This window comes from Macrobrachium nipponense, chromosome 37 (genome assembly GCF_015104395.2).
Source record: "Macrobrachium nipponense isolate FS-2020 chromosome 37, ASM1510439v2, whole genome shotgun sequence".
NCBI classification, from domain to species: Eukaryota; Metazoa; Arthropoda; class Malacostraca; order Decapoda; family Palaemonidae; genus Macrobrachium; species Macrobrachium nipponense.
The window spans coordinates 21069959-21081947 of NC_061097.1; the positions used below are offsets into that span (position 1 = coordinate 21069959).

General features: G+C 36.1%; 1 protein-coding gene across 2 annotated transcripts in view; it reads left to right on the forward strand.

The window, feature by feature from the left end:
- The first annotated feature begins 6127 nt into the window (after positions 1-6127).
- Positions 6128-11989, forward strand: part of LOC135209066 (uncharacterized) — a 47089-nt gene continuing 41227 nt past the window's right edge. For both annotated transcript variants that reach the window (XM_064241642.1, XM_064241644.1), the window contains exon 1: positions 6128-6283. In XM_064241642.1, the coding sequence (XP_064097712.1) occupies positions 6239-6283 (45 nt within the window). In that variant the 5' untranslated portion in view covers positions 6128-6238. The remainder of the gene's footprint in view (positions 6284-11989) is intronic.

An 11989-nucleotide genomic window follows, 5' to 3' on the forward strand; every position in this document is an offset into this window, starting at 1 on the left:
AAGCTATTTCAATAGACTCCATGAAGCTAATATGATTACCATAACGTGAAAATTGGCAACGTAGTCACTTCTGTACAGGCCACACCCTAGCGATCTTAGAAAAGTAAACGCACTATAGCTGAGATTCATTTGACATGCGCCCTACAAAACCTTTGACTGTTTGGTATGGTAGAGGTATACTCAACCTGACTACAGAAATCTTTGTCATAAGTGCAGCTTCTGGTGGGCGTGGCCAGGGAGGCTTTTAATTACTGGCTCTAATTAGTTTATATTTCATGTAGCGCTACAAGGAATGTATCACGTATTACAAATCAGCAACTTACGACAATTTTTTAAGTGGGAAGGTCACTTACGACAAACACTAATTAGTACATACTAATTGATGCTTATATTTGACATCTAAGCTACATCAGTGTAGTCACCTGGAAAATGTTACGCAAGATCTAAATATCTAAAATGACTTAACTTGGGACAAGCTCAGGGACACCGCTGGGTGGTTATTACTAATTAGTGGTTTTAATTGGCATATGGGCTACGATTCCGCACCCACCTGGAAAATGTTAAGCATAGATTATACATCCGTAATATTCAAATTATGACAAACTTAACTGGTGGAAAAGGTCGACAAGGTCAAGGTCATCGCTGGATGATTTTCCAGTCAAGGTCATCGCTGGATGATTTTCCAGACTTAAGTGTACCGAAAAATTTATTGTATACTATGTTATTTACAAAATGTGTTCTTAAAAATATTGTGATGTAAAGGTTTCACAAGACTTAACTGCTCTAATGTTATGTACTATACTCAGTTTTTTTTTTCCATCTGTCCACCCGCCTGTGGTGTTTGCATACGGTAACACTGCGTCCCGGGCTTTAGATAGTTACATTCAGCTTACATTCAACAATTATAATAATATCCTATTTCGAATAATAACAGTGTAATTCGCATACAGTAAATTATTAAAACACTTTCCAGTTGCAAATGTACACCAAGATATCCTTTTATTTACCTAAAACTTACACATAGCGTAACTATTTAAAGCCCGGGACAGTGTTACCATGCGCGACCACCACAGGCGGAAGGACAGATGAAAAAAAAACAGAGTATAGTCATGAGGAATTGTTACTGCTGTGCACCAGCACAATACGTACCCAATACAGTGTCCCAATAAAGTTATGCTGTTTGCATTTTTATCATCGAATGGGATCATAGGGTTAAAGTAGCTAATGGCTGAATGTTTATGTTGTTAAAAGAAATTCATGATGTCTCCATAAAATGATTCATCTTCATCTGAGGATGACAAGGTCTCTTCATCTGAGGAGCTGGGGTCAAAATCAGCCAGGTCATCATCCATATCTTTACCTTTATTTGGCACAAGATATTCGGGAAATTGATCCCCTTCGAACCACACAGGTTCATAAGTATCCCCAGTCAGTTGCCATCCTTCTTCTGCCATTGGATTCTGACCTATGGACTTCTCGCGTGCGTCTGCCCACATTTTAGCAACAAAAGTTGCCCGCCAGATTTGTTGGATTATATACTTCAGGAATGTTTTTCGTTACAATAATTGGGTAGATCTACAGTACTATTCCGCGGCGGCCTAGACTATGGCAGTTGCGGTTTTCTATGCAGTTTTACCTCCTGAAAAGAATTTTAAGTAATATATATTCGGACGACTGTAATTAACCCCCGGGGCCAGTACTAAACACGGCGAAATACATTGGTCGCCCCAATCCCTAGTGGATGTCGTATCCGCGGTTACGTTCCTTGCAGTCCGTGCGGAACTATTCTGTAGAATTACCAGTAACTGTATACAATCAAGTTTTAGTTAGACTCACGTCTGGAAAATCATACAGCTATGATAATAACCTTGTCTTGAATGATCTTCCCACCAGAAAAATTTTCTCTTAAGTTGGATATTATGGATGTATGATGTATGATCTATATTTAACATTCTCCAGGTGGTTGAAGCGTTGTAGCTCATATCAATTAAAACCACTAATTAGTCATTTTAGATATTTGGAGCTTGCTTAACATTTTTCATGTGATTAGTGATGTAGCTTCGATGTCAAATAAAAGCCTTAATTAGTACTAATTGGTGTTTGTTTTAAGGGACCTTCCCACAAAAAAAAAAAAAAAAAAAATTGTCAGTTGCTGATTTGTAATACGAGATACATTCCTAATGAAACAGTGTGATAACCATCCTTCTAGCGCTACATGAAATACAAACTAATTAAGAGGCAGTAATTAAAAGCCTCCCTGGCCATGTCCACCAGAAGCTGCACTTATGCCAAAGATTTCTGTAGTCAGAGAGGCCACCTCTGCCATACCAAACAATCAAAGCTTTTGCAGAGAGCGTGTCAAATAAATCTCAGCTAGCTCTTAGGAGGCTATCAATCCGACAACATCTGTGGGGATAATGTTATCCCATATTAAATGCCTTCCTATGACCATCACACTTACATTTGTTTAGTATTATGATGCTGAGCATTATACATTTTATTCATACCTTGCATATTTGTAATACGATGTTTTCGTCCCCTTTCAGGAATATTATTTTAAAAATGAACGTGGACATCAATTTTGACGGTTTATGTGCTTAAGTTTTCCAAGGTATGCAACTTACTGAGTCTTTTACGTATTGTACATATCAGTATTGTTAAATTAAAATGTATACATACGATATTTGTTCAGCGTTTAATTAGATACTTAGTAACATTTCAAGGTTTTGGAAGTGGCTGAATTAAGGGCGATTCCCCCCTTCCTTCAACTTTTTAATTAGCCTTCTATTAAATCTCGGTGAATCAAGTATAATTCAGCGCAAAAGGTAAGCAGAATTAGAAATATTATAATAGGACCAAAAACCATCAATTCCCTCAAACAATCTGAAATCATGCTTTGTAGAGATTGTCATTCTGCTTGCATTTGTTACTGGTAATGAAAAGATATGTTTACAACCTAGCTGAAGTGTCCAATAAGATTAAGCGTTCATTCCAAACATGGATAATCATTACGTCTTCGTTTTTTCACACCATTATTGATATTTAAAAGGTCCATAAGATCCAATAAGCATGAACACACTACAATTGCAACGGGCAATAATTTGTATTTATCATAAGTCTTTAGTAGCATAGGCCCTAACAGAACAGGTATCGTACTTTCAAGATACAATAAATTCATATCGGAATGAAACCTATAAAAAAGGTGGGGAGGGGCGGAGTTGGTGTGCGTGTTTGTAGGCATATTCGTATAAAAGCAATAAAGAAACTTTCAGTATTATGAACAGTATATCAGGTCAGTACCAAATTCATCAAATCGTTCACAACGTATTGGTTGCTCGGGTCTCTCTCTCTCTCTCTCAAGGATTCTTCAGTGTATTGGAAGTTTCTTAAGAACACGATTGCCATCCCATACCCAGTTTTAAAGATTCAAATTGCTTGTGAGGAATTCCTCTCACAACGATTTTATTATCTAATGTTTTTGTGTATTCACTTGTTTCCATGCTATTTGTCTTTTATTAGTGTCCGTCTCATAAGAAATTATTGATTGATTTTCACTGCGTATTGCCGTCTGTCAGGTAATCGACAGACAGGAACTATGTTGCTGTATTTGTATTCATGTGAAAACCTAATGCATTCACATGCCCATATATTTTGCAAAGATATGTACGTCTACATTGCATGACATAATAAGGGTGAAAGAACCACATCTACTCGAGAATGACACTCTTAACATTATTTTATCTGATTTTGCTATGTTCTAGTACGTAGTATCTGTGGTGCGGTTAGCACCGAAAGGATAGTTTTACACAAAGACGAAGTCTTTTGACATAACGTCGGTAGACGTTTTAGTAACGAAGTATAATTACTGTTTTAGTTATGATGATTCATTTGTCTTTATATATATGAAATTGTTCTTGGTGAATGTATTGCGCATATTACGTATGGTAAGAGTTGGTGTCATTGGGTCTTGTTTGTGCCTCTCGCCAGAGAAGCCATTAGGAGAGGTCAAAAGATCGGGAGGGGAAAGGAAGGGTAGCAGTTCGCCCCTCTGAACGCTCCTTTGCGTGCCCCTCTAGGAGTGTGTATGCGTATGTGCGTAGTACACTGTATGGGCATGATATCGCCCAAAATTGTATTGACACACACCACCAATTAATTCACTACATTTAATAAATATGTTGAAGTTGCACACTATTATATTTGGAATTTATTTTTGACAACGAAGTTGATAATTATTGTAGAGTTTTTCATGTTCAAGAAAACCTTGTACGTCAGTTCTACATTCGTGGTAATTGTATAACTTGTCTCTTTTCCCCAACAAAACCCGAATGCATGACGGAACGGACACTGGACAGCTTCTTGGCTCAACTTTTGAGGTGACTTGTTATCGAGTGTTGTGTAGTGATGTGTGTGTAGATTTAGAAAGGGCGATTGCCCTGATTCTTTGAATTTTGTCGTAATTTGTTTCATTTGAGTGCCATTGATTTACAATTCCCCTTGAGTGATTAATTTCATTTGTCACTTATATGTTATTTCTCTTTGATATATTTAACTTTTAGTTATTAAATTAATTATAACTTTATGTTTATCAAATGCGTTTCAATATCCCTCGATTTTATTTCATTTTTCCTATGTTTCAGTTTTGTGGATGGTGAATATAAATTGATCTGATAAACCTTTATTGTGTTCATACTTTAAGGTTATGCAAATAACTTTTAGAAACGAGATAACACAGCGGTCCTCTAAGGTCTGAAAATCAACCCGTGAGCACTCGCAACATTTAGAGAGAGAGAAGAGAGAAGAGGAGAGAGAGAGAGAGCGAGAGAGAGAGAGAAGAGATAGAGGAGGAGAGAGAGAGGGGGGGGGGGCAGGCACGTACCTCTCGTCGTATCTCGTGTAGCGATTTATAATCTGAGTTCATGTCTACAAGGACTGCTCAGTAAGTGAAAGTACTTAATTGTGCTACTATTCATTAATGATATTGGTGTGTTATCCTCGTTAATAATGAATTGGGTTGAGAGATATCTCCCCGTAATTTAGAAACCGCAAAGGGAGTTTTGTGGAGTTGTTACGTAAGGCTTTTAGCGGTTTTTGACCAAGTAACAACGTTAAGCATATAATACAGTCTACTATAAGTCCATCTTTTTCGCCACATTGCTGTCAAATTAGTACGAGACACCGAATCTTATGATTAATCATACGTAGATACATTCAGCAATAAAAGTTACCTACACACATCAGTTAACTAATATAGGAATGAGAGTAAAAAACCTATAAAATTAAAGTAATGGAGAATAATCTCACTCACTGGGAAAAAGGAGGTGATCCAAATCAGTATTTAACAGCACAGAATGAGAAGAACGTCTATTAATCCGGTATTTCTCGACACAAAACCACACCAAAAATGAAAGATAAATGCACATCACATCACACGGCCATATGAATCTTGGTCTCGGGTAACAGTCATGCCTTTTAACAGGTGGTGTGGTCGACAATCACAACAAAACAAGGACTACCAATTCTAGTCTTCTTCTGGTGCTCTCCTCAGCACATCTCACTCACCGAGCAAGCAGCAGGAAAACGAGTTGGTGCATCTGACGAAGAGCTATAACTGAACACACCACCCTTTTGTTGCTGGTTGATCTATTGGTCGTGACATCTGAATGAAAATGCAATGGATGAAAGTAAATATATCGCCAAAAGGCAAGATATACAACAATGGTACGTTGCCGCGTTTAACAGGAATACTTTCCCGAAGAGAAACATTCTCTTGTAAGAAGAATGCACAACGGACAAATTTGTCCCTCTTTTACGCTAAAATGTCGGCAGAAAAAGAGAATTAATAAAAGTCAAGGCTGCATATCCATAGGAAATTTTAGGAAAGCATAAGAGAAGAAACTTCTTTTTCACAATATTTAAAAGATAATGCTGATTATTAGTGACTAATGATATGAAATGAATAAATGAGGAAGAAACTAGATTGTGAAGAGGGAAATGTAAATATGGGGCTATACCTTTAGTATCATATGCTTAATAAGAAGCATATGTTACCAGAGGGAAAATATAACGAACACGCACCAGACACACACGAACGAGGGAGCCGTTTCAAGAAATACCCCTTTACTACTACTACTATTACGTCAACCACGTGAAATACCTACTTCATGTACGTCTGCTGCCTGCCAGTCGGTCTTCTTAACTAATTTCCGAAAAGGTTGTCGATTTTCATGTGAAAAGTATGAAACTTGTAGAGAATTTGGACGAAGAAGCTCTGAAGAAATTTGTAAGTAGCCCCAATTACACAACGAATTTTCCGTGCTTAGCAATGCTAAAGGTGAAAGATAGCTAGCTACCTACTACCTAACCTAGTAGACCAGCCCTAGACCTGCAACTTCCTTCATGGAGCAATGGTAAAAGTAGACGTGCGAATCACAAAAGTTTATGGAAAAGTCAGCACAAACAGCCAGGTAAAATGACCTCATACTAGGAAATGACAATTTAATTCCTTTGGAAATAGCCAGCCTCATGCACTAGGGTAAAACATCGCTGTGCGCACATTGATCGGCCAAACTGTCACATTTTTCACTCTGTACTATTTAATTGGTGAAGCAACAATACAATTCAATATTTAAGCATGCCATTCAAAAGGCTGAAGTTTAGTCAACAAAATGAGATAGGGTAAAAAACCGCATGGACTGGCTCAATTCACCGATGGTCACGGCTGGACACCCTCTGAAAAAGTACTTATAACGGTCCTGACACCAGAGATGGGCATCAGTTGCCACTTCTTGTTGGTGAGAGACGGAGCTAAAGACCTCTACTCTCCTTTCGAAGTAGGGTAAATAGGGTAAAACACCACGGCAGGCCAAACAGGCCACCTACAATCAACGCTTGCCACCCTCCGAAAAAGTACATTATAACGCGTCCTGACACCGGAGATGGGCATCAGTCGCGACTTGTTGTTGGTGAGAAACGGAGCTAAAGACCTCTACTCTCCTTTCGAAGTAAGTATTTTCTCCAAAGTTAGAAATTAGGGTAGAACATCACAGCAGGCCAAGCAGGCCACCTACAATCAATGCAAGCCACCCTCCGAAAAAGTACATTATAACGCGTCCTGACACCCGAGATGGGCATCAGTCGCGACTTGTTGTTGGTGAGAAACGGAGCTAAAGACCTCTACTCTCCTTTCGAAGTAAGTATTTCCAAAGTTAGAAATTAAGGCCAAATTTTAAGATTTAAACAGAGGGTACTGAAAATGGCGCCCACGGCAGTGGAAATCTCACCAAAACGCTTTAGAAATTTTTACTTACAACTAAAAATGTTTCGAAGATTGACGCCATCTCGATGTTTACGGAGTCGCTTGTGTCAACAAAAAAAAACTTTCCCATTTTTCCTGTGATAAATCCGCACACCACTTGTACCCACAGACGCTGGAGCACTTTTATCACAACAATCGAAACACGATTTCTCACCAACAACAGTGTTGCCGTTCGGTTCGCACAATGATGTTCGCATGGTATAGAAAACGAAAGGTAAAATCTTTCGATGGAAAACTAGTATCCATCCCTCAATATCCCCCAATCCTTTTTGCTGATGCTGTCACGGAAATTACGGACATATTTGACATTAATTTTATAATTCAAGATAGTTTCCGATTATCATAATCATTTATATGTCCATAATTCACACAACATTATTTTGCATAGATAAAGAAATTTGTTGATGCACCACACATGGGAGTAGTTTTATTATTGGCAATTATTTTACAAACGGCAAAATACAGGATATAAAACAAAACACAATAAACATATTTGAGATACTAAGAACACTGAACATAATCATATATTCTATTCATACAATTAATACGGCTACACTATATTCATTTACAAAGTGTAAAAATAACTAGAAATAATATATTAGAAATTACTATTAGGATAGTAATTACATAAATTACAATAATGATTCCGAAATGTAAGTAATCTATTACTAATAATTTAAGAATACAATTTCGTAAACATTATAATATCAACAACATTATAGATATATATTAGTCCTAAAAGTTCTACAAATTGTTCAAAATAGTTGTTTCCAAGTGTCACAAACACTGAATTTATAAATATGTACCTTAATATCTAAATATTATTTACTTTTATAATACATCCTTCTCTGCCGTATCGTCCAAGCTTTGGTTATTGATCCCTTGTATTTCCCTTATCACGCACCCTCCTGCATTCTTTACACATTCTGACACTCGTAATAGTGCTGTCTCCGTTTTTGTAAGCAACTTACTTCTTATTCTGGTTTTGATTAAGTTTACCTTTGAAAATATCCTTTCCCCATCAGCATTTGATGTTAGTAATGCCAGTATGTCAAGCGCAAACTGCGGCAAGATCTTAAAGACTAGTTCGTCTTGATTATCTCGAAGTTTTGACAGCCAGACAAAAAATGTTTCAAGATTTTTATTTTTTGTTTAGCTCATCTGGGATTACTACATTTGGGATGTGCCTCCATTCATTATCTAAACATTGTAATTATTTAGAGTCAAATATGCGAGGAACTTTCTGCACCAAATCTGTTAGAATAAAATTCACTAATATGTTTGGGCTTATGTAGTTTGTAACAGAGAGCTTGCCACAAAGCTGAAGTAATTCAGAATTCAGAGGACATCTCTTCTTCATTTCCATACAAGAGGTTATCTTAAATTGCCTACATCTCCCTCTAACATCTGGAATCATGGTGTTATTTTCTCTTACTTCAGGGGCTTGCAACACTGAATGAATTTTGCTTCCGAGGTACATATTTTGCAAGGATAAAAAGTTGTCCTCATTATCTGGCTTAATTGAAGATATGTCTGACACATATACAGTTTGAGGCTTACAGTAAAATTTTAAGACATCCAAATACTCAATCTTACAAGCATTGTACAGGAGATGAATTGTTGGTTCTTTGGTCTGGAAATGTTTGTTGAAGTTATCGAATTTTGGTAGAATGAAGTCAAGAAAATTGTAATAGATACAAACTGAAGGGTCTTAATCCATCATATATTTTGCAGATGCAGGCAACCTATCCTCTAAATGCTTCTGTGCAAAATAAAGTCTCAATGGCTCCCATTGCTCCAAGATTCTAGAGACTGCCATGTGGAAAGAGAGCCTTCTTGTTTTGGATATATACAACAATTGGTGTGGTTCTACTTCACAAAATTCTTGAAATGAGGCAAATTCACTTTTTCTCTTGGCGTTGTGGGAGAAATAACTGTCCGAGGTAGTGTTTTAGCTGCATTAGATGCGCATATGTGAATGGAATGAAATATGCACTTTAAGATGGTGATTTCCGGTGGAACTGTTTCCAGGCGGCTAGTTAGTGAATTGAATTCCCCCCCCATAATGTTACTAGCACCATCAGAGGCAAATCCTATCAAGTTATCAAAATGGATCTCATAATCAGTTAATAGTTTCTCTATTAGAGTGAAGAGATTTCGTCCTGTAGATCCAACATTTGAAGTATTTTTGGTCCATATATTTCTAATATGTTTAATAGTCTTGTCTGAATACATTCTTTTTCTTTATCAAAGTATTTGACGAGAACAGCACAAGTTTTTGACATGCTTACATCTGTGGTCTCATCAATGATGATTGAAAATTTAGAAGTCTTTCAGGGTGTTTACCAACTCCTGTTGAACCAACGTTTCCGATTTTCATGAATCAAATAAGTTGCTTTGATTTCTTAACCCCCGCAAGACGCGGGTAATTGAATGGCGGGTGGTACGTACGTAGCTAAAATTGATATGCTGATCCGCACGGGTTCTGCACAATTAATTAATTGTAGTTATTGTTAATATCTTCTTTATTACTTACTATTTTCACTTCAAATAAATTGCAAGTTCAAGGCAGAACCTTTCTATATGAAATGGACACACCTTTTAAATTGTATTATTCCCTTCTCTATATTTTTTCTAGATTTTCCTTTAATATCCAAAATTTGGTCAATATTCTCAGCGTTAGTGAAGACAAATTTTGTATCCTAATCATAAATTACTGCTTGATCAATTTACGTAAACTCAATGCTATAATATTCCAAATTTACTTGTCATTCGGGAGGAAAGCAAAAGCAGATGGATATACAACATTTTCAGAACATTTTAGAGTATAATTCATAACTACTCAACACACTGGCACTAAACTCAAAACACTCTGAACGTATGTGAAATATGCCTTGTTCAGTAACACAGCACAAACAAGTATATATATATATATATATATATATATATATATATAATATATATATATATATATATATATTTATATATAATTTACATTATTTATATATGTGTATAATATATATATATATATATATATATATATATATATATATATATATATGAATGTGAGTGCATGCACATGTTCATTTATATATCTACATGTGATACAGTATACTAAACAAAAGAAAGGAAAAATATATGTTCATCCATAAGTCGGTACTTACTCTTAGTTCTTATGATATGAAGCAAAGCATGCAGCACAAAGCCCAACATCACATTTTTGGTATTCCCAAGTAGAGTGTACGTTTTTATTCAATATCAGCATGTAATAATTACGAAAAATAAGAATTATGATAAAGATTATCACTCGAAACCAAGACGCCAACCATGATATCTCAATGTACATTCGAAAAATTATTAGCTTTTGCTACAAATTCACTTATATGATATACGAATTATTCCATTACTGGTAATTCCTGTTATCACTAAAACTTGTTTATCATTCTATCATGTCTTTTATCCCATATTAACCTGTAATAATTACAAAAATAACGATAAGAGATAGTAGTTATCGAAAGCGGTCACGAAACACTCAAAACCAACGCCGAGACTGAAGTTTTGCCGGGCAATTTTTGCTTTTTTCCACGTCATAAACCTTTTAACCAATTAAGTAACGGGATTCTAATGATGTCATTGTGATGTAATAACATTTAGCCAATGACACTCAAGTATTGATATGGGCATCATAGAGCACGGTACTGGTGTAAGAAATCTGTCTCTAAAAGTATTGGCGCGCGGTTCAAATCGGGCCACTAAAGTGGCTCAGCGTCGGGAGTTGGAAAGCCAGAAAAGTGGCTCCTCGTCTTTAGGGGGTTAAGCTTGATTCTTGGTAGCCCTTGAGGGCTTGAGAGGATATCCTTTAGCAAATCTATAAGGTGATCGGCACACTTATTGCTATATTATGTTTGGCAAAGAACGTTGCTAACTTTATTTCAGCTCTTGTTACTTAATCGTCTATATTTCCTGCACTAGTTGACGGAGTTTCTGTGCTCTTGCTATCTTGGTCTTATGAGAATCACTGTTTTTACAAGTAACATCAGCTTTCAAATTTGTTCCGCATGCTTTGCAAAAACATCTTTCTGGGTTGTCCGTTGCTTATATAACCAATCCTTTAAACGCATCATCTTGAAGCCAGGCATCCCTAAATTTCCGTTTTGCCGGTGGCATCTTCAAAAGTGTTTTGAAAGATTCACGAATACCTTCATTATCATATCTGTTATATTCGAGTGTGTGTGATCAATTCACCGGTACTGATAAAAATGTTACTTTATATTGATAACGATTTATTTATATATCGAAATCTTCGATCAATATGTATTGCCGGTGCCGATATGCATGGATCGTCACTGCACATCGCTGTAGGCTCAATATAAAGGCTCTATCCTTGAACATTTTTATGTTGTACGATTATAGTAAGCATATTACAATACTATATATATATATATATATATATATATATATATATATATATATATATACTATATATATATATATATATATATATATATATATATAGATATATATATATATATATATATATATATATATATATATATAATAGATGATGGCAATATGGCATAAAGGCCAATAGTATTGACCCAAGCAGCTTTATTTGTATATTCATGTTAGTTGGTCCTATTTCCTATACTCGTTGCAATAGGTGTGCGAGAC